Source organism: Lichenostomus cassidix, chromosome Z (genome assembly GCF_008360975.1).
Source record: "Lichenostomus cassidix isolate B80296 chromosome Z, HeHo_3.0, whole genome shotgun sequence".
In the NCBI taxonomy this organism is placed as follows: domain Eukaryota; kingdom Metazoa; phylum Chordata; class Aves; order Passeriformes; family Meliphagidae; genus Lichenostomus; species Lichenostomus cassidix.
The window spans coordinates 31,861,737-31,885,839 of NC_139511.1; the positions used below are offsets into that span (position 1 = coordinate 31,861,737).

A 24,103-nucleotide genomic window follows, 5' to 3' on the forward strand; every position below is an offset into this window, starting at 1 on the left:
TTTGATTTGATGGAAGTTGGCTTTTTGCAAACCACGAGACTCTATTACTAAAACTACTATAGGAATTTTTCAAATAATTCCCTCTAATTTTACACACACAAGTTAAAGACAGCATAATCATGGTGCTAGTATCATCAAATATTGTGTTGTAGACAGTACTCACACAGATGAGTACATAGTAAGGGAAGGGCCATTGCACACAATTACTGTCTCCCACTGTGTAAATATTGTGGAATTAATTTTCAGTTGTTTGTAACTTAGCTTTCTAGTATTATTCCAGAATTATTAAGGAGGTTTTTCTGCTGTTTGTAGACTATTCTGAGAGCAGCCAATGTACTCTTAATTCCTGCCTGTTCTTTAGTACATAGAAGGTGAAAGCTTTGTTTGTTTGTATTCAGGGTCTGACAAAAGCTTCTACAATTAATCAATCCTATAGGTCCAAATTTTAGTTACTTCAGCAAAGAACAGCAGATGCTTTTTAAAAAGGGAGATGTCTGTTATTTTCCAATACATTGTAGGCAACAGAGACTGTCATTAATTATTAAATATCTTAAAATTTTGGAATGTGCTGTTTACTACTGATCGAAAAGTAGCAGTGTTTCAAGTCACAAAGCTATTTCACAGTAATACAAGACAAGTATTTTTCATATCCTGAGTTCTTAGCAAGGGTTGGAGGCAATAGAATTAATGTGTTCTTGTTCTCAGTACTGTTGAAATTTTTAGTTGTTAATGCATGCTGTGCTATTTGCAGAAAATGGTCGCTGCTGAAAGTCTCAGCCCCATGCTTCACTTTCTGAGTCAGACCACTGCACAGGCACTAAATTTGTAGCAGAACGTAGTGAGATATTATAGTTAACTGACAGAACCCTTCAACTGGCCTTGATTCTGCAAAAACTAATTTATCTTTTTAGGTTACATGCACTCAGTATTATCACTGTTACTAGTTAAACAAAACATTTATGCAAATAAGGCCAAGTCCTTGTTTACTGAAACCAGAATTATTTCAATAGTTAATTTATTCACAAGAAAACCTTAAGTTTATGTGTAAGTATAAAAACGTAACTAAGAATGTGGATAATGTGCTGTCAGTGCAAAGTCAAAACAATGGTTTTCAAGGTAAGCACGTATTACACACAAAGTTACTCACAGTGTTTTTCTGAATCTCATCAGCTGTTCATGTAACTGTTGTATAAAGTGAAACATCTCACGGTGGGTTAACACATTGAAATAACACATTGCCTTTCCTAGGAGTGTTCTGACATGCTGTCAGTCTGTGTACGTGATATTGCCATTCACATTAGACAGAGTCAATGAATTTCTGAATATATGAAATCATATATTAATCATATATTTAGAATTTTTAAGGCTGTTCCGTATGTCCTGTAATAACCTCAGAGATACAAACATTGTTGAAATACTTGCACAAAAGCTTACCATAAGGAAAACAATAGTGATTGTTATATTGACATCTAGATGTAAGGAATTGATATTGATTCTTGCAGATTCAAGTTAAGAATGACTGAAGTAGGCTTCTGTTATGTTTAACTATATGAATATTTGCTATGAGATGGTGGGTAGCTGTGGAAATTCTTTTTAGTAATTTTTTTGTTTTGTTTTTCAAATACCATTATACTAATTGTCTCAAAAGAACAATTAGAACAATGTTCCTAAACGTGACATTTAAAACTATGAGTAGAAGCTAGAGGAGTTCTGCTGTAACTGGTTATGAACTGCTAATACCATATGCTTCCTTCTTTATGAGCTGATGTAAGCACCATTTTCTTTTTTACCCTCATTTATTTCTAGGTAGTCCTGTTCCAAATGAAGAAGGATTTGTTGAATTTCGGATGGCAGGTCCTTTGAAATACATGTGGTGGTACCATGTAGTAGGACTTATCTGGATCAGTGAGTTTATCCTAGCCTGTCAGCAGATGACAGTAGCAGGGGCTGTTGTGACATATTATTTTACAAGGTAAGAACAACTCAGATAGCTCTATCATGAGTAACACGGACATTGACTTAGCAGAAATACTGAGGGACAGAGGTTTTGGGGGAGTTTTTGCATCCGTTGTGGAAGCTGGGGAACAGTTAAATTGTCTTGACTCGTTTTAAATCATGTGAAGTCCTGAAATATCTGTTTTGCCAATTATAGATGGTGTTCCTGATATTTAAGACTTGAAGTCTTATTTGCCTTGTAACATCTGCACATTCTACAGACATGGATGGTTGTTTACAAAGTAGGATGCGCATTGAAGGTCATCTGTTCTGCTAATAATAATTGCTGATAACATCTGTAGAGATTAAAAAATACTGAAAGCAGTTGATCATTATTTTAATTGCAAAACAATGCCCTTTAAATTATTTATGGGGCTTCACAAATCTTCATTAATCTTAATTTCACAGGATTACTTAAAATCTTATTAGATTCATAATTTCTATACAGATTCTGACAAGATCATGTACAAATAAAAATTTTTGTAAAATTTTAAAGCTCCACATTTCATTGCTATATTTGTGAACTAAATTGTGTATTAGTTTTTTGAATAATAGATGGAGATATTTTTCAAGTGCGTGATTCAGATCACAAATGTTTAATTGGTTTTTCTTTTTAATTGAGGCTGTTGTCTGAACTACTTTTGACTCCTTTTCTGCCCTAGTCTTTAAAACAATACCAAAATCAGGGAATCAATTTACTGTGCTGTCAGAAATTTTGTTATTTTATTAATGATTAAGTCCTCAGTGTACCAATGAAATACATCTATGAAGTTATTACAAGATGTTACAGGAATGTAATCTTGTGAATAATTAGGCTAGATTGAGCACGGAATGAGGAAAGTACAGAGGAAAGAGAATAATTCTGCACTGAAATATATTGCTTAGCGACGTGTAAGCTTCATCTGTAAGTTTATGTATTTCCTATCACCTGAGGGTGAATGATTTTTATTTTTTCCATACCCTATAATTCCATAATAGAAATTTTAAGTTAGTAAATACTCATTTCTCTCTACTGTTATCTTCTTTTTGCATTTTAAGGTACAATCATAATTTGAAAAGTGACTTGTAAAAATGGGAAAGGCATTAATTTGCATTTACCTATTATTGTGCGTATGAGCAGCTTCCCAAATCAAATGAGATAAGGTTATCCATGGAGAAATGTTTTATATGTGTTCAATGCTCATTAACTTTAGCCAGATGGATTCCTTTCAATTCAGGCAAAAACAGGCCTCCAAGTGTTCTGCATTACAGACTTTGCCCGAAAAATGAGGAAGCGTTTAGGTTGCCTGGGCATAAGACTCAACCCATTTATGTGATTGTGCCCAACAAGGACTAAAATTTGTCTTTCCCTAAAAGTTAATGGAAAGAAACAGGACAAGCCTGTTTTAATCATTAACATCTCAGGGTTACATTATGCAGGTATTAATTTCATGGAATGAACAATCTACTTTTATTATCTTTTCTGAAAGAAATTCGCATCTCTCACAAGCTGAGGAGACCCTTTATTTTTTGAATGTTAGCACATGTTTCTTAGTATGCTTATTATCATGCTCTTATTTGTAATAAAGAAGAGCCATTCTTTAAATATTTAATAGTCCTGTTCTTTGAGAGAGAAGTAGAAGTGGCTTCCTTGGTAGGAAAGAAAAATGTCTTCAAATTGTGAAAGTGAGTATTTGTTTGATAAATTAAAAATATTCTATCTACATTGCATTAAATAACTTGTTCTAAGGCTCAACATTAAGTACCTTGAGGACATAATAGCTAAATCAGAAATGCAAAAAATCTGAGAAAAGACTTTACCTGATCAATTAGTAATATTCTCTCCAAAGTCTACACAAAGATCTCCAGCAGAACAAGAGAGAAGGAGAAGGCAAGTTTATCAGTAGTCCAACTGAAAAAGTATTAGCATTGTTTCTTACTTTTTTTGGAAGGTTTTGAATTGCACACAATCAGATGTAACTTTATGGGAACTGCCATTTGTTGTAGTGGTAATGCAGCCAACTGCTAGTAAGACTACCTGTCACCAATGAGTGTTTTCAGTTGCTCAGAGAATCACTGGCAAAGGTACTGGCAAAAGCAGGTTAATATTAAAGTGAAAGTGTGACAGAGTTTACAGACAAGATTCGCTCTGCTACTTAGTAGATGGTTAAAGCACACAGAGGAAAAGTAGGACTAAAATCTAGAATCAATCAATCTGAAATTAAACCTAAAATTATTTATTTGGAAGCTAGGGATAGAAAAAAGTTAAGGATGAGAAAGGGTGAGGATAAAAAGGAATGAGGGAGACCATCCCATTGAGTCACAAGGTTCAGAGTGGACCCTCTTGCCACTCTTAGCCTCAGACTTGATGACGAGTTTAGGCCTAAAGATTTTAACAGCACTTAGACTTAACATCACTTAATCAATAGCCTAATTTTACCAATTTAATGAAAGAGTCTATAGAATTTGCTATAAGCACAACAGTAACTCAGTTATAGACCTGATTTACTTACCAATCTAATGTTCATAGTACATTTGCCATATCACATTCACACATGTGTATGTGCAAGGTACAGACCTGTAAAAATTCCTCTCATGTTCGCTGAAGTGCTCATGTAGGATCCTTTGAAACTTTTCAATGGGCAAAGGGTTGAGGGTTGAGCAGTGAGGTGTCAGCGCAGGCTCTGTTGGCAGCATTTGATGTTGGTCTTCTGAGTATCACAAACTTGAGAATTCGCTGGCTCTTGAGAGGCCCCACTCAGAGGCAGGTGCTGGTCACAGCCCACTGTGGTCCAGGAGTTTATGGCATTGCAAGAGCATTGGCTTTAGCCATTGTAATTCTCCATCTTGGCCACAATTCAGGTCTGTAACTTTCTTTGAAAGGTCCATAACAGAAATGTTGTTGCACTTAGGTTGTTTCTTAGGCACAAAAAAAAAGGTTTACAAGGCTGTTAGTTTAAAAACAGGAGACTGTTAGACGGGACAAGCTCCTGGGAGCAGATATGTTTCTGATAAGCTTGAGGAGTTGAGCCCATGTGCTCTTTGCCAGGACTGAGGCCTAACAAGCATTTCTGAGATCACAGTGCAGCCCCAGGTGGGAAGGGAGAAAGGGGATACACCACCACGCTATCTTTATGACATACTGATTCTTTATCCCAGTCCTACTTCTGCAGTAGAGACAAATCTGTTAGTTACACAGATTGTCAGGGTGGAGTGAACAATATATCCTGAAAGCTAGTATGAAAATAATACATTCCTTTTGCACATTGTTTTATTGAGAATTTGTAGCACTTCTAGATGATAGCACATAAATACTGGTCATTCTACTTCTTTTTTTTTTCTGTTTTCAACAGGGAGAAAAGAAATCTGCCATTTACTCCAATTCTGGCATCTGTTAATCGCCTTGTTTGTTACCACCTAGGAACAGTAGCAAAGGGGTCTTTCATTATCACACTAGTGAAGATACCACGAATGATTCTTATGTATATTCACACACAACTTAAAGGAAAAGTAAGAGAAATAGATTCCATTTTCTTACTGAAACTCAAGGCCTAATGCGTTTACCTTTTTGTTTTGTCTGTTTGGGAGGTTGGAAGTCTTGTTTTGGAATAAATCAGATGTAAGGGAGAAGTTCTTCACTATGAGGGTGGTGAGGTGTGGTGTATCAGCGCAAAAAGCACGATCTCTCGACAGTGATAAGGCCAAGAACATTTATTAGAAAAGCATACCGTTTTTATAATATTTTTGCCATCAGGTTAACACAACCCTTTAGATAGCTAATAGAATAAATGATTACAGCATGGGAATATTTGTTTCAGAAAAATATTATTGTTACAGCTTTTGCGAACTCCAGCTGATCTGTTATTTTTTAGAAGCTTTATTACATCTTCTCCCTAGCTTAGAGGAATAAGCTTCCTTCCTTTTACCAAGTGGTCTTTGTTCTCCTTTTACTAACCTCCTTTGTTTTCTTGCCATACAGCTGCCCCTTTTTTGTTTATTAAGTGCTGCAAAGCCATTACAGTGTATATATGCACTAACATTACTTGCATTACATTTTGATCGATAAGCTGTTGCATACAAGAAAAGATACATGGCAAACACAAAGTGATTATCAAAAGTGCTACAAGTTTCATTATTGCTATGGTAACTACATGTTTAACCCAAGGTTTAAAACTGAAACTTCCTAGCTAAGAAAACAAGAGTTTTCTTGTTTTCTTACCCTACAGTGAGGCACTAGAACAGGTTACTTGGAGAACTGTGGCTACCCCATCCCTGGCAGTGTTCTGGGTCACGTTGGATGAAGCTTTGAACAACATGGCCTAGTGAAAGGTGTCCCTGCCTGGGGTGTGGGGGGTCCCTTCCACCCAAACCATAGAATATAGTTCTATGAATATTTAGACTTTACAGGTCCATGGGCCTGATACGGATTGCTTAAATTAGCAGGCTGAATATGTGTTACTGAAACACAAGGGAATATTGTTTTCTTAAAAACTTTATCTATGTTTTCCCACATACTCTACTTTTCTAGGAGAATGCTTGTGCTCGCTGTATGCTTAAAGCCTGCATCTGCTGCCTTTGGTGTCTAGAAAAGTGCCTGACATACTTAAATCAGGTAAGATTTTCAATATTCAAGTTTCATGTAAGAGCTGATATTAGTGTATATATTCTCAGAGTGCAGTCTGATGCCAACACCTAAGGTATCATATTCTGGAACTGAACTTGAATGACAGTACTTCAGTCTTGTCTTCGTTACTGAAATTACCCTGCAAATAACTACATTAGCCTTTGGAATGTAAACAAAAGTTAAAAACCAGCCAATATTCATCTTTGTGAACATGGTGTCTCAAGTTTATAACAATGTGTTTAGTGGTTGGAGACATTCTCCCTTATGTTTACTCAGTCAAACTACATCTGAGTTTCAAAATATTTTTGTGAGGAAAAGAGAATTAAGTTTTGCTAGGTGTAATATTGAAAATTCCCACAGTGTAAAAGCTATAAAAAACATCCAATTCTCTTCATTACCTAAAAAGTGGAAAAAGATTCTCCAAGTGCAACACACTGGCTGGTCCTTATAAAAGACCCCTTATAAAAGTGGGTTTATTGGCCTGTAGTTCCACCTCTTATGTATGTATATAAATATCATGCTAATACCTCCTTCACTATTGTTAATTTTTTATGCTTGTAGAAATGTAGAAAATAAAATCATAAGAAAGCATTTTCAACCCTGCAATGTAATCCTTGAAAACTGTCCTCACTAACCTTGAATGCAATCTAGTTAAGTATCTAGAATTTATCTTGGTTGACTTGTATGACACTCAAGCTCTTTTATATTTCCAGGGTTTTTTTTTAAGCTATTTAATTTCTGTAACTATGCTACTGTTCACCTCCTCCTGCAGAGAAATTGCAAATTCTGTTTAATGAGTTTTTTTTTGAACAAACTTGTTAATGCATAAATTATGAGCAAGGGAGGAGAAGAATAGTAATTCTTTACCTCATATAATCTCCTGTCAGCTGGCTCATATTGCTTGATTCAACAGCTCTCAAGGGAATTTTGCTTCATTAAAATCATATGATGAATGTGAGTTACTCAGGAGGTGTATCTTCCCCCTCACCTTCCCCACCCCCAATCTGAAATACCTGATCATGAATAAATCTTCAATCTCTTTTTCTCAGAATGCGTATACAGCCACAGCTATCAACAGCACCAATTTCTGCACCTCAGCAAAGGATGCCTTTGTTATCCTAGTGGAAAATGCTTTACGAGTGGCTGCCATAAACACAGTTGGGGATTTTATGCTGTTTCTAGGAAAGGTATGTCTGCTGCATACAGTTGTTACAGACCTATGTAGAAGCAATCTTTCTTTAGTAATGTCTTGAACCCTAATACAAAATGCCTTAAAAAGCCTGGTTGTTAGTGTGCACTTTATCACATCTAGCTGCATCATATTTAGGAAGGGACTGTCCAGGATAGGGGACCATAAACAGATGATCCACTTTAATTTAGAAAAAGTGACTAGAGAGGAATAGCTGAAGTTTATTTATGACAACTTTCACATGATTTTTTTAGGGAGTCAAGAGAAAAGTGATTAGAAGTTCTAAGGTGTTGATTTTATGGTTAAAACATAGAATTGTAAGAACAGGAAGCTTTTCTTTTAAATTCTGTGTAATGAGGACTCTTCACGTTTCTGTTGAAAATTTGACACGTTTTTGATCACCCATTATGACAAAATTGGACTGGAAGAGTACAGAAGCCTGCTGTGAGAAACTGCCAACTTAAGCAACTAAGTTAGCTCTACTCTGAGTATTAAAAGGAGATTAGAATAATTTCTGTGGTCAGTCAGATTTTTGGGTCTCTATCTGATGGAGATACACTGTATGGAAATGTAATCCAGTGAATTATTTCTGTCCTTTGAAGTTCCATTCTCTCCTTCTGTGCCATAATTTTCTAAAACAATTAATACCAATTTACTTAAATCACCTGTGCCAAAGCATTTGGACACTGGTTGGACTGATCTGTATTCCTCATTCCATTCTTCTACTTCTGTTAAATCAGAATACAGTGGGCTCAACTTTGAGTTCAATGATTAAGTCAGTAAAATGTGATAAGGGATAAACACATAAGGGAGCTATAGATGGTTCAGAGAACATGAAATTATATAATAAAGTTTTATTGAGGAATCTGAAAAGTGTTAGGAACACCCCCTGAAAAAGTGTCTCAGATTATTAGAAAAAGGTACAGGTGACAGAAATGTTAAAATGAAAAGTGCATATAAAAAGTAGTATCAGCTAAAACAATGCCACCCTGTCAGCATCTCCTTTCCCAGTTCAATGTGTGGTATTTTCATAGAAGCTGACTTATTTTACTGTTACATGTTTAGTTGTAGTTCATAATAACAGATTCAGAAATGTTAAAGTTGTGACCACACCAATTTAGTCCTTTCGTTTTGGCAAAAACCTGACTGGTACCCAGTTAAATATCTGTTAGGGCGTCACACATAGTGTAGCTCTGTGGAGACTGTTACATGAAGTGCCTCACATGAATTCTGATCTACTTTCTCTTGTATGGAGAGGAGGTAGATACTGGACAAGCTTGGAAGTTGTTTCCACAAGCAAAATGAAAAACATACCATCCTCCGAAGTCCTAACTTCTCCTTCCACCCTAAACAAAAAAAACGCAGCTGCATGTTAGTTGATGCATTGCATCAGGTTGTGGCTTTGTATAATTCACAGGATAAGATTTTTTTTTTACAGGAATGTTGTATAACACTAGAACTATGACAGCAGAATAGAAATGTAATTTGCTCTGAAAAGTACTCTTTGTGCTGAAGGATGTGTAACAATTGACTTGCATACGCTGAAAAAAAGAATTAAATCTCTTTTACCCTTAGGGATATGGGGTGTCCAGGAGGTAAAGATCTTGTTACCTAGTGTCTGTAACCTCTAGTTCTAAACCTGGCAGACCAAGAAGCATATTGCCTTAAAAAAAGTAAACCAAACAAAAAATGTCAAAAGGCTTCTGTCATTAGAGTTGCCTACCATTTTCTTCTTCAGGTCCTGATTGTCTGCAGCACAGGTTTGGCTGGCATTATGTTGCTGAATTACCAACGAGATTACACCATCTGGGTGCTGCCACTCATCATTGTCTGCCTCTTTGCATTCCTGGTTGCTCACTGCTTCCTTTCCATTTATGAAATGGTTGTTGATGTCCTTTTCTTATGTTTTGCCATTGATACAAAATACAATGATGGGAGCCCTGGAAGGGAATTCTACATGGATAAAGTTCTCATGGTAAGTTTCCCCTTATTCTCAAAGTCTAAGGATCTGGTTCCATAAAATAGGTATTTTGACAGTGGAATGAAAGCACTAGCTGAGTTCAATATGGGGTTTTTTTGGTTTGTTTTTTGTTGTTGTTGTTGGGTTTGGTTGTGGTTTTGGCGTTGTTTTGGGTTTTGTTTTTTTTTCTTTTGCCTTGCCATCTTTTGCATGGCTGTGGAATGAAAGCACTAGCTGAGTTCAATATGGGGCTTTTTTGGTTCTTTTTTTTTGTTGTTGTTGGGTTTGGTTGTGGTTTTGGTGTTGTTTTGGGTTTTGTTTTTTTTCTTTTGCCTTGCCATCTTTTGCATGGCTTGATCAGGAAATAATAGTGTCATGTGGTGAGCATCAAATAAGTAATGATGCTTCCTTCCCATGGTCTTGGGTTCTGTTTGCTAGCTGTTAGATGCAGTCATCCTGCAGAATGTTACTCTTGGGTATCGTGTCTTGTAAATGACACAGTACAGAATAGAAAGAAGCAAAACAAGTGGGGAAACCTTGGTTTTTGTAGTTTCTTAAGAAGGACCTCTCTTTGGATGTGAGAGAGAAAAAATATCTGGATATTCTACCTCACACATAGACAGTGCCCATGGTGGAGTTTTCCTGTAGACATCAACCAGAATTTGACTTTGTAATACATAGAAACACCAGGCTTTATGGTCTATCCTGGAGCCTACATGCTCTGTCAAGGCCTTTTGCAAGGCCAATTCATTTTGTTCATTTTTATTTCATATTATTCTCTGTTCACTCTAACTAGAAACCAAGACGAGAAAATTCTGCTTCTCAAGCCCTTCTCTTTGTTGTTGAGATGGAAATTTCTTGACAGGATTTTTAAGTGGCAGCTGTGGAATATGTCTCTGTAAAATGTACACGCGTGTAGGCTTGAGGAAGATTCTCATGACTTCTTAGCACAATTTTTTTTTTTTTATTATTATTGTGGGAAAACTATGCCAAGAATTTAGTGCTAAATTTTTTGAAAACTCCTACAGAATCTAGAGGATATAATAAATAAAGCAGCAGCTGATAAGTTGCTTTTTAACATGGAGTCTCAAAATGCAGAATGCTCTCTGAGAAGAAAGCACCAATAAACTGTAAAAGCATTGTCAGTTTTAGTCAGTAGTCAATATCACAAAACCCCAGCAGGTAAAGTTGAGTAACATTTGCTGCAGAATTCTTTCTTTTAAGAGAAAAAAAATACTTAAAATTGAATTAGCACCTTTTCTAACCTTTGTGAATAGGAGATAGTAATTTGGTGAAAAATATAAGAGGTGAAATTGAGGAAAGTTAAGGGAATCAGCCAGACCTTGCAAGTAATTATCTCAAAGTCCTTCTGTTTAATGGAGTTCTAACATTATGCACAATTCACAGGATACAAAGCAATAAATGGGATTCTAGTTTGTTTGGGATTTTTGTTGTTGTGGTTTGGGTGTGGTTTATTTTTTGTTTGGTTTTGGGGCTTTTTTTCTGAAAACCAGCCTTCCTTCCCCATAAAGGAGAGCATTGTGCAGTAAATGTGAAAGTTGTAAGAGCATACTAAGTTGTAAGAGCACACCTGTCTGGCTTTCAGAATTACGTAGGGGAAACCTTTGTGGCTATTCAGCAGGCTTTTTTGATACATTGTGGTCAAGTCTCAGTAAGAGAAGTGGGAGATGAAAATTGTCTTGATATTTTGAGTAGTTACATCTTGAAGTTCCATCTTGAGATTTGACATTTGGAGTCTGCTCTATGAAAGCACTTGTCATTTCATTACTGTTTTTCAGGAGTTTGTGGAGAATAGTAGGAAATCTATGAAAGAAGCTGGCCGGGGAGGTGGAGCTGAGGGCAGAGAGCTAAAACCAATGGTAGGTGCAGATGAGGAGGTGGCGATCCTCCAAGAGTTTCACTTTTACTTCTTCTCCCTCTTTGTGTTTACTGACTGCACTTCTTCAGGAGAAGTTTTTGTTCTCTGTATCACTCAAGATGTTCTGCTTTTTCTGTTTGTGAGCTTGCCTATCACCTGGATGGCAGAGTTTTTGTCACAGCTGAGACCATCTCCTGTAAAAGTAAGATGAAAGGAACTGTCTCATATGAAACAAATGCAGTATCATTTCGTTAGGATTAGTGGTGCATGCTATGTGGTATATGCAGACAGCCCCAGTTGCTGAATAGTCTAAAAATAAGATGGCTCTGAGATTCACTGGGCTCTTCTTAGCCCTGAGATGAACAATTTTTGCTCATCTTACATGCACTGCAAAAGCCTGGAATGAAGAACACTACTGAGTGCATCCATTGTTGCAATGTAAGACCAGGTATTTAAAGGCCTCACCAAATTATCTTACACAGTGCCAAGGAATTGGATACAGTGATTCCTTTCAACCTGCTCAAATGACATTTCTCCCAGTTGTTTGTTTTATTGCCAACTACTTATGTTGCTTGTCTCTTGTGTGCTCTTTCCATCTCACACTGTCAGATGCACAGACAGTGAAAAATGCATCATTTATGCTTCTGCAGCCTGTTTTACTTATGGTGTGCCTGTTAGGAAGGCATTGCATGTCTGAGTAGCCTGGAATAAGGAACACTATACATGGTACAGATAACAGATAGGAGGATAAATTTGGAAGGTGGAGAACAGAGAGCATATAATGGAAAGCCAGGCTGGGCAAGGTATGATTTGTCATCATACATTATGACTTTGTGAAATAGAATATTTTTCCATTACCACATTTTCAGAGTGTTTGGGGCCTTACTCATTTCCGTACCATGGGGATAATTTTTAACCAAATGGAATCTAAATAAGTGTATGCTAACAGAAGAATTTATTTTTTCAACAATGTATGCGAAGCCGTGTTGCATGAGCATTTTTTTACCAAGCTGGAATGGATTACTGCTATAGACTGGATAGATGTGTAGCTTTGCGTGTTTTGCTATTTCATTATGGCATACCAGTTTCTAGATTCGCTTATGCCTAAATGCTGCTGTGTTTATATATATAAAAAACTAATTCTATGCTCATTTACTGTTTTCTTCTGGGAGTAATTCTAGCTGGTCAAGCAGACACCAATGTTGGGATTTTCAGAGCAACCTAAATGCTGTGGGTGCAAATGTGTCATTAAAATGATTGACAATTGGGTGTGCAAACTCTAGTCATATGCACAAAAATTTTGGTTCAAAATTTTATGTGAAACTCTTAATTCAAATAATTGGTTTACCTTAAGTGGTTTTCCACTTATGCTGTTGTCAGAGCTGATACAGACCGCTACCTATACTTTTGTACTTGACTGCCTAAAGCTTGGACATTAAAAAACTTTATTCACCCCCACCCCTTGTAAAAGTGCACACCAAGTATTTGCAAGGCAAGGGTGGTCTTAGAGGAGTTTTCTTCTAGGCTCTTGAGCCTGGTACTGGCTGAAAGTCCTCATAGGACTGCTAGAGAAGATGCTGAGTGTTTGGGACATGGAAGTCACTTGCTGAATTACTCCCAGTTCTGCTGCTCATGTGATTGTCTTGTTTGGAACTCTATGGGCCTTGTGTTTTTCTGTTTTTGGGCATTCAGCTCAAGTTGATTAGATTTTGAAATACTTAGGATCTCATTTCCTGATGAGGATGGGACCCAGCAGTTAAACTTCTGATACCTTTCCCAAAGTATTGGTAGAGGGCCTCAGTTACATCTAGAATAGGATCATTCATAAGTGTATTATGTAAAAGTAGTGTCCCTAGTTGCAAAATTGCATGTCTTAAAATTAGATCTTTTTTTTTATCATCTTTTAAAAACACTGTTTTGCTTCAGTTTCCTTGAAATGCAGATATTTCTCGTATCAGGGCACAACAAAAAACCCCACCTTTTCACGTTTCTTTCTTTATGGCTTCCAGCGACCCCTTTGACTCAGTTTGTCCTTGTCCTTTGGCATTTGTCTAAGACTATACTGTATGACTTTGTTTTCTAGGCCTCTGGAGCAAGTTCATCTTGAAACTAGCCAGCCATATTGGAACCCATTGACATTCCAAAACAGTATATATATACATATATACATACATATATTTATATATATATATATATTTATATATATATATATAAACAGCCAAAATCAGAGAAAAGGAACAGGGATTTAAAACTTTTTTTAACAATTATTTTTGTGAAACATGTACTCTTTTCTTACGGGTGGCTTTTACAAGCAGCTTTATCATTGTTTCATTTCTTAAATTATTCATTGTGGTCATGGAAATGTTGATTCTTATCTGCTTGATATTTTAAAATCTGGAGGAGGTATCATTGTAAAGATAATCTGAAATCATGACTGGGTTTAGAGACAGATTTCCCATGACACTGCTAATCTGCTGAGAGTTTTACTTGTTTAATTTCTTTTAAATTTGCATTAAACTGGGGACAGTGACATGTACAGAAAACCTTAAAATCAAGAAAAGTCTCAAAATCAGTTTTTCAAGAGGTGGTTTCAGCAAGAATTCGTTCAGTTCAAATGTGTTTGTAAGCAGTTATTTTACTTTACAGCCCTGACAGGGCACAGCTTTGTTTACCAGTATCAGATATCACAATAACCAACTCCTCAGGTATTTAGGTGTGTGGGAGCCCTTACATCTCCTATTAAACAGAACCTACAAAATGGGGACAGATAATTTTTATATGCAATTAACTTCCTGTTTACCCTACTTAGCCCTCATACCCGTTGCCCTCTATCCTCCTGTTGAGTTCAGTAGCCTCCTTCACACTTCACCAGTGTTCCTTTGAAGGGTATGGATTCTTCATACGGGCAATTGAAATAACAGATTGTTAAAGCTCAGTCTTAGCCATACTCATGATTAATTCATGACTAGATATAAAGATGCTGAGGATGGGAAGAGAAATGAACTGTACTACTGTACATAAAAAAATATTGTATGCTTCATTTCATCTAATGAGAGAGCTCTAGGAGGTAGAAGGGATCATTCCTTGCCTGTTGTTTAATCCATATTTGTACATAGTGTAGTGGGTGGCTAAAGCCTGAAAGGGCAGAGAAACATTCCTTTGGAAGTGTAGCTGCCAGGATAGTTATCTGAAGTTATTATATAATGACAAGAGAACATGGTTATTATTATTATTATTATTAGATACATGAATTTCTTTTCAGTCTGGAAGCTCACCAGATATGAATGCTAATATTCAATTATTCAGCATAGTGAAATGGTAAATGCTTAAGTGTATTTGCTAAGAATTAATGATCTGTCTATGCTATATATTCCTTTTGTTACAATTTTTTTAAGAAAACTATTTTTGTTATTGTAAAGTTAATCTTTCAGAGCAGAATTTTTAAACTTATTGCACTAAATACAAGCTGTCTACAAATAATGATGCCTCAATGGTTCAATCACTCCATTCAAGAAAATCTTTTGAAAGAGTAAGAGCCTTTCTACACAAGCTTTGTGATGGAGTAGAGAGGTATGTCTAGGTAGAGACATGCACAACTCATGTTATCAAGGTTTAGTAAGTAAGCAGTTATCTGTGCTTCCTTTCAGATGATCAGACTTTTAAATTGCTGCTGAAGGTTCAAAAAATTATGTAGTATCATGTAGCTAACTAGTGCTCTTATCTTTTGGCAATAGTAAAATGTTTCACTTTTGCTTCCAGAAGTCATTTGATAACTTAAATTTGTTACATTTTTTTTTCTGTAAGCCAATTAAAACAATTTACACTTTTCATATCACAGACCCCAAACTACTTGAAAGGTACAAAAATAAAGATACATTTAGAAAGGATGGCTGCTGGGGAGGCAAAGAGAAAGAATTATCCAGTCCTGGAAGCACTTACACACTCATTTAAGTGAACCATATATGTAACCCCACTAGCATCAGGAGGGCTCTTTAAGTATGGAAGTTGTGACTTACACATCTGTGTAAGCGCTGACTGGACTAGAGCTTCAGCCTAGGGATTCAGACTGTCACACTGGTGAGGCCTCTCAGTGCAAGCTAGAGGTCAGACTTGCCTAGAAGAAACACTGGAGCAGCCTTACTTTTGTGGAGAGGAGACATTTCTGCAGTACCAGTGTCCAAGAGATCAGTGGCACTCAACACTGGTATTTGCATAGATCAGTGGGGTTTAGCAAAATTTAAGAACTGGCATAGATGAATCCTAGAAACTGGTTTTCAAGGCTAAAAGACTTACCAAGTACCCAGTTGCTTCCACAAAATCTAGTTTTCATCTTGTTTGGAGGTTATTGTAGGTGCTTAATCAAAGAAGCCTTGTATTCTGCTCATTTTGGTAAAAATTTTCTGCCATGTTCCACAAGTTTGTGTTCTTTGCTTACTGGAAGTTCTGAGTAGGGACTTTTCTCCGTAATTGCAACTAGGACTGCAGTTGGTAACAAATTTTGTATTTTTGTATGACTTGACTGTGCACCATTTTTATAGCAGTTTATCCTGTCTTAAAATTTGTTTATTTACATGGTGTTGCAAAGGTACAGGCAACACTTTTCTATTGGTAGTTGTAATGTTTAAGTGGGAAATCTATATCATTACAGAGTTCCTAATAAAAACGTGTGCACCATTCTTGAGTGTAAATCCAGCATGCGGAGCCTTTCAGTCCTGCCGAAAAAGGCATTCCATCAACACGCAGGCTTTCCAGTGGCCCTTTAAAGCTTTTGAATGTCCTCTGAAGTTCATTTGCAACCAAACTACAAGCTGTCCTCTTCCAGCTCTGTCTTGTGCACAGAGATAAGCAGAAGACAGAATTCTGAAGAGACAACTTTTCAGGACAAATTTAGACTCTGCTTTCTTTACCTAGTGGGGATAGTGGAGTGGGAGGACATTTTGGCATGTAAATCCCTCACATAAATTTTGGCAGTAGGGGTGCTGGGGTCTGCCAGCTGTGGTGGATTAAATACTTTTTCTGACTGTTGGTTATTAAAGCCAGTGTATGGACTGCTTTGTGGGATGTAGTCTAGACTATGTGGAGAGCGATGCTGCACTGAGAATAACAATGCAGGAGGAGCAGATGAGACAGCTTAAACAGAGGAATCATCTCCTCAGAAAGTCCACTGAATTGAGTAATGCTCAAAGACTGGAGATTTAGGTTGGACAAGTTGGATTTAGAAATGATCATTGAGATTACTGTTTCCCAGCAGTGGTTTCTGCATCATAGCCTCTGACCAGATAGGTTTCAAAGGAAAAAAAGCATACCATTCCTCAAAATGTTAAATTTTTTTTTACATTATTTTACTCTCTGTTCTATTTGGAAGTTGAACAGAACTGTGTCATCTTTACTGCTTCTTCCAGCCCTGGAGAATATTTTTTGGTTTTTCTTTTGGGTCTTATTTCCATATTGCTCTCTGAGTAAAGGAGTGCCAAGTATCAAAGTGTCAGCTCCCCTTTGTCCCTTGATTTTACCACATTCCCTTTCACCTTCCTGAGGCAATGATTTCAGGGTATCACCTGGACTGATTGGGGCGGGGCGAGGGGAGGTGGTAGGTGCTGAGCTAAAGTCCTGAGGTAGGATTTTTGTTTTGTGGTTTTACTCCATCACTGTGGTTAGAGGTGCAGTCAATCACTTCTACAGTTTCATTGCTGCCCCACAGCTAGACTTAACACATAGTATGGCCAGCTTAGAATTGCATTTTCAGCCTTCCAGTACCTCCCAGCTGCCACAGCCAGGATGGGCTTCTAAATGTGGCCTTGGCACAGTAACTGAAGGACTTTCTGCATTAGGAAAGTGTGTCCTAGAGGGGAGAGCTAACAGTGGAAAACGCAGTTATAAGTGTTGGGATGGGTTGGCCATGGCTGTCACATACACTGCTACTCTGCTGCTTGCTCAGTCCGTGCAGCAGGATGGGTGAGAGCAGTGAAAGGACAAAAACATTGATATAAATGCAGTTAATTAAGTAAAGAAGGGGGCGGGAGGGAAGCAAAGGTGATCACTTACCATGTCCCACCAGCAGACCAATGCCCAGCCAATCTCCAAGCAGCAACTGCTTCAGAACCACACCCACCGCAGTTTTATTGTTGAGTATGGTAATATGGTGTGGAGTATTTATTCAGTCTGTTCAGGTCAGCCATCCTGGCTGTGTGCCCTCTCATCCTTTTGCCCAACCCCAACCGACTGCTGGGGTGGTAGAGTGGGAAACAGAGAAGGCACATAAGCCCTGTGCAAGCACTGCTCTGCAACAGGTAAAGCTTTATGTTATCAACACTGTTTTACTTGGACATATAAAACGCAGCACCTTGCAGGTTGCTGAAAAGAAAATTAACTCCATCCAGCCTAACCCAGTACACAGGTCCACTTACCCAATGGTTAATCCAAAACTTGCTCCTTGCATTTCTGTACAGCATCTTCTCAGGGTGGTTACTTCTTTCTGAAAGGGCTTTTTTGCAGCAGGCAATTAGCCTGCTCCACAGTGCTCCCTTTCATGGAGGGAGCAGGGGATGTTAGCTCTTACTCTTTCAGCACATAATGGGGATATAAAGCAAAAATGAGCCCTTTCTGTGTCAGTGTTCTGGCAATTGAGCAGCCAGTGTTGGAAACAACATACTTAATGTGCCCTCAGGGCATGCACTTTAGTGGTTTGCTCTGAGGGGTTATGATGTATTCTATGAATGTATGTTATAGAGTCAGAATAAAATGCATGTAGCAGACATACTCATTACCATCTAGTGAGCATTTAGTTCAGAGTGCATATTACATGCTGTATAGAATACAGCACAGTCATTTTAAGAAACAAGATTTGTAAGTAGATACCTAACAGCATTCCTGTTTTTTAATTCATGGCTTGGCCTGTGCAGATACTGTTTACTAAATCTAAATATCACTAGCCCATTGTTTCTTGAATAACTTGTGTCACATTATTAACACAGAAATCCTATTTCATCTTTGTTGAAAAAAACCCCAAACAACAAAACAACCCTTGTTTTTCCCAACACAAAACCCAACAGGCTTATTTGAACCATTTCTTGCACTCAGCTTCTTTGTTGGGATAATGGAAATTCACTCTAAATATCTCATTTTCAAATGCTCTTCCAACTATTTCATCTCTGCTGTTATTTCCATCACATAACAAAATTATGGAGACCAGTAAATCTATATTTCTTGTGTTCTGTAGCAAAAACTGTTCTCAAGGTATTTTTTTCTTTTATATTTAAAGAAATGAGAGAAAAGATGAAAGTTGTCTCTTGTGATGTGTGTCATGTATAAAAGGCAAAATTTCTCATCTGGGATGGAGCTGTGATGGGTCTTGCAATCTGATACAATCAAGCCAAAGCTCCTCAGAGACTAGGATTGTGAAAATATTTCTAAAGACAATTGGTAGCATGAATCAATCTGAAAATACCCATTTGGAGGCTAAACTATCTGGCATTAATTTGACAGACATCCGTTAAAATGGAACTAGCAGAAAACCAGTAAAGGCCCGTCAGATTCTACTCCCCTGGCTCACTGAAGTCAAGTCATCATATATATGAGTGTGATGGGCAGCATTTGGTGTTATAAGCATTTGGTACTTTTCTGTTTTCTGTAGAAACATGGGACTCCCCTTAGAACCAAAGTTGCAAGAACTCAGTGCAGAAGCATCAGCTGACTTTAAAAGAATTAGCCTAATTTCAGTAATATCAAAGACAGCTATGGCTTCCCTAAGAATGTGATGGAAGATGCTGGCAGCATAGGTGGCTACCATTCCTCAAGTGTACCACCTCTCCTCTCTGGCTTAAGTGGGAATAGGGACAGCTAGAGAATTATTTCAGACAGGTTTGGTGAAATTAGAAAGCAGATTACTTACGAAACCCAGAAGTTGTGCAGTGACTGGAGTTGCCACTAAAATAACGGATTTTAACTCTCAAATACCACGTTTGCTCCATATTAATATTAGTTGGGTCCCTCCATGCTGCTCAAACTAAAATGGGAGAATATCTCTTATTTGAAAAACAGCGTCACAGACAATTTCATAGTGTCTCCTAGGGGAGTGAGGGAAGAGAAAACAGAAAGGTGGTTTTGTTTCTGATGTGGGCCAGAAAGCAGCTGCCTGAAGTTAGGCGGAGAGCAGGTAGAAAATACTCCGCAGGATCTTCACAGTAGTTAAGAAAATTCACATTCCTATTCAGACATGTCACAGCAACATCTCCCATATCCTGCTTTCATTTTACTCTGGAGCTCTTCAGAGCAAAATGAAGGTGGAATCCTATTCCTATAGAAAAGAATTATTTCTATATAATGGATTGTGTTGCTGATTACAGAAACTACCCTAAGGAAAAAGGAAAATCTTCTGAACAGCTTTTAAAGGCTTGGCAGTACTTGCATTGTCATAGTCCATCAAAGCTTCATTTGGAAATGAATTTTTCATCCTCCTTCACTCATACTTCTAACAGGGCAGTCAAACCCCTGGACTGGCTTAGTGATTTACAGTGAATCAAGATCAACTAACAAGTGCTCCTTTTTCCAGTGGAATGCCACCTCCTTTGAAAATGGGAAAAGTAAATGTGACACTGTTTATTGTTGTTTTGAGAACTTAAAATGTTTTATACTGCAAGCTGTGAATGCAGGAAGAGAAAAGAAATTAACAGTGCTGATCTAATCTTAGATTTTCTGTGTAAACTGACATTGTGCCAGGATACTGATGCAAAACTGTATTTTAGTCTAAGAAATGTATAGATTTTTTAATGTATCAAAATAAAGTTTTCCTTTTAAGTAAGAAAGAAATTTCTGTGTCTTCTGTGCAGTATGCTTAAGCTCTGCTCTTCTTAGCGATACAATCTCATGTCCTGGAGAAGCAAGAAGAGCCCACCCAAATCTGTGCCAAAGTTTTACTTTGCTCACTGCCTGCCCTTTAGCTGAATAGCTGCAGTAGCACTGGGCATACTGTCCTGGAGCAAAGAAAAGCATTGTGATGCTAATGTTTTCCTGAGATGAGTGTGTGAATGGGGTTTGGTAGAGCAAAGGTGGGATATTTTTGCTGTCTTTCTTCTCACTGATCCTCTCTCACTGATCCTCTCACATCTGCTCCTCAGCTTCTCTCCAGCATGTTGGAAGCTGCCCCTTTAGGCCAACGGTTTCACCCATCACCATGTTTGTCAGCCTCTCTGATAGGCTACAGGGTGTGCTGAGGGTCAGTCACATATAGACACATTTGGAAAGCTCTTCATGTGGATGGGGAGGCTGTGGTCACACATGCCCAAGAGTCCTTGCCCATACCCAGGAAGCAGGAAAGCAGGACTTCCCAGGCTTATAAGGCTATCTGGAACATACTTGCTTCTAACATATGCTTTGCCTTACCAGGACAGCTCTGGGGCAGTGGAGAGTAGGGAAGCATGAAGGAAATCTTGTCATGCATTATGAGTCATGCAAACTGCATATCTTAGCACAGCACCTCTTGTGGTGGGGTTGTTCTGCAAGATCCCCGCCCTGCACAGCTGTTCTAACAAGCCTGGATGGCTAAAGATGGATGGTGAGTAAAAGCAATAACAGAGATACATGCAGTTGTAAAAGTTCCTTCCCCTCTCTATCCCATAGGCACAGCAAATTTCTGCTTTCTTTGCTGCCTTTTTTTTTTACACTAATGAACTAGTAAGCCAAGCTGAACCGTGTCTTCTGCTTCTATTACTCTTCACTGCAAACCACTTCAGCACTGAATTTACATAAGATGGTTTACTTTTTCTGGAAGTTATTGCCACTTCTGAAACAGAGACTGATGCTATTGTAGCCAATCAGTCAATAACATCATGAGGAAAAGGAACAGACAGCCCATCAGGCAGGACCTCTGCACACAGGCAGATTCCCATGCTGTGGATCCCAAGTGTTCTGCATGTCAGTGTTCAGCAGCTCCTCTGAAGTACGTCCCCTTGGCTCGGAGTGTTTATTTCATGGTTTATTAACAGTAAAGCTGCTTGACTACATGGGTTTAGTTGCATGGAGCAAAAGAAGCTCCAGAGATGTACTAAATCAGTAGTTGTTGGGGCAGGAGGCACGTAACGTACAAGATGTAAAAACCCTGTCTGATTTCTGCTGTAGTTTGCTTGTGTCAGAACCGCAGAACAGGAGCTCTTTGGCTTTCTTCACCCTCACTAGCAGTGAGGGACTGAAGCACTGTCTGCAGAGATACATTCTGATTCCCTCTGCTCCAAAACAAGAGTTTCATGACTTCCAGGGTTAAAAAATATAATAGGAATGACCTAAAGGTGGGCTGAAGAAGGGTAGTGAGAGAAGCATATGCAGGGAGAACAGAATGGGACATGAGACTTAGAAGGAAAACTTAAGGGTACTGTGGTGAAGTGTGGAAGAAAACCTTGCTCTCCCACTGTGAGCAGGGACCTGGAGACAGAGGATTGGAGCTGCAGAAGCAGGATTTTTCCTTCAACCACACAGCAGTTCCCACTGCCAAGACATTCTGCATGCAGTGGGCATATACATCTAACCACTTAGCCTTGGGATTCGGTCCTTGGCATTGGCAATTGCAGAACAGCACAGGCAGATGCCTCCTCAGATCCCTGCTCCCTGAGAAGCCCAGCTGTCCCACTGGAGATGAAGGACCAGTCACCTTGCTTGCTACACAGCCCAGCTCCCTGGCCAGTGAAGGAGATCTCCTGCCATGTGTAAAGGATGGGTCCCTCTGTGTGCAGCATTTCATGTGCAGCAGCAAAAGGGCTCCTTCTCCAAGCCAGGGAGGCCAGATCCTGTGCTGCTGGAGTCTGGCATGGCTCCTTCCCTCCACCGCAGGCCACTGAGGAGATGACCCAGTTTTAGTCACTGGTATTTAGATGTTTAATGAAGATTAGCTAGTGCCCAGGGAGAGATTATTTAGAATTTCTAATTACTGTTTAAATTATAAATGTGTGAAATGGATGGAGCATACACTCCCGCACACGGAAAACCTTAAAAAGCTGTTTTTCTGACACCTACTGCCATAATCTTCATCTAGTGCTTATTCTTGTTTATCTTAGATACACTAAAAATAAAATGAAAGAAAATCCAGCACCAGAGCAGACTTTCTGAGACCCTTGCCAGAGTACTCAAAGCTAGAAATAAAGCCTAAGACAGAAGCTGCTAAATTGTTATATCTCACTACCTCAGCAACAGTAATGAAGTGGGAGACAAATAAATGGGTGAGCAGGTATTTTACACTGCAGTCCTCTAAGATGAAATCTCAGGCCTGAACCCTGTGCCCTATCAAAAAAAAAGTCTGCCACAATCCCAGGAATAGTGGTAAAACATCCTCCAGCTTTAATTCCTTTTCTGATAGCTCTTACTTGTACTCTAGTTTTAAATTTTAAGTCCTGAATACAAACCTGGAGAAAAAATAATTTGATAGACCTTAGCAATGCCAGATGGAGCAGAGTGGTCTGGCCACTTCTCCTTATTGCAGGGCCTGTCATGTCCCCCTGTCTTTGCTCCCAGGTAAGATCTGGACACCTGCCTGGGGACAACACACTGCTCTGTAGCCTGGGATTCATCTCTTGCTGTCTCTGTGCCTCCATTTCATCAAAAATGGGGATGCCATGAAGGCCGAGTACATTAAAGATCAGTCAGCACTCAGATACTGCAGGAGGACAGATGAATGAAATAGGGGCAGGTAAGGCTGTGTGTGAAACTGTGATTCAAAAATGCCTCTCTGCAGCTGCAAGAGGCAATGAATGGGGTGGAAGTTGCACCCCATGCCAGGGAAATGATGCAGACATGAATACCTTAGACTCATTCCTCTTCTGATAGTTAAAATATCTGAAAACTCAATCCTCCAGTAGAAAATGTGCTCCAGTCCTATAGTGGCTCTTGGTAGTTCACTGTGCCTGCTTTCTGTGAGAAGAAAAATCCACTTGTTGGGAAGGTATTCTGGGTCTCTTTCAAATCTCTCAAAATTGCACTACCCCTAGTGAAAACAACAAACCTAACTTTAGTACCTAAAGTTGAACATTGCTAAATGAAGTAAAGGGATTTCAAAGCATGAGTTTGCTGCCTGTTCTGAAAGGTTGGGTAGGAGGTCTGTGGAGGAGTTCTTCCTTCTGAAGGGCACAGAAGTCCTACTGCCTCCAGGCAAGGAGCATCACAGCTTGCTTTTGAAAACTGTGGTGTTGGATATGTGCATTATGAGCCAACACAAGGACAAGAAAGCCTTGCAAGGGTCTGTATTGCATTGCAGCAGGAGACCAGCCTGCCAGAAGACCACGTGATGTTCATGCTGTTTATGACGAAGGTGAAGCTTGACAGCTTTATAAAAATATAATTTGCTCCTCAAAAAAACAGTATAAGTGTTTGCAGGTCTGAATTTCCCAGAAGATGCACAGCTTGAAAAGCTATTAGGGTTCTTAAAGAAATAATAAGAAATCAAAGCTTGAATGAAGAGTGTAGGAGAACTATACACAAGCCTGAATTTCTGTT

General features: G+C 38.5%; 1 protein-coding gene across 3 annotated transcripts in view; it reads left to right on the forward strand.

Moving 5' to 3' along the window:
• SLC44A1 (solute carrier family 44 member 1) overlaps nt 1-24,103 on the forward strand; it is an 81,223-nt gene that overhangs the window by 50,795 nt on the left and 6,325 nt on the right. The window contains exons 10-16 of one of the 3 annotated variants that reach the window (XM_085043326.1): nt 1,807-1,972; nt 5,328-5,484; nt 6,503-6,586; nt 7,648-7,785; nt 9,526-9,762; nt 11,547-11,627; nt 13,710-20,434. In XM_085043326.1, the coding sequence (XP_084899452.1) occupies nt 1,807-1,972; nt 5,328-5,484; nt 6,503-6,586; nt 7,648-7,785; nt 9,526-9,762; nt 11,547-11,627; nt 13,710-13,733 (887 nt within the window). In that variant the 3' untranslated portion in view covers nt 13,734-20,434. Of the gene's footprint in view, nt 1-1,806; nt 1,973-5,327; nt 5,485-6,502; nt 6,587-7,647; nt 7,786-9,525; nt 9,763-11,546; nt 13,571-13,709; nt 20,435-24,103 lie in introns of those variants that run through there. The other 2 variants (XM_085043327.1, XM_085043325.1) reach the window with 2 other exon arrangements.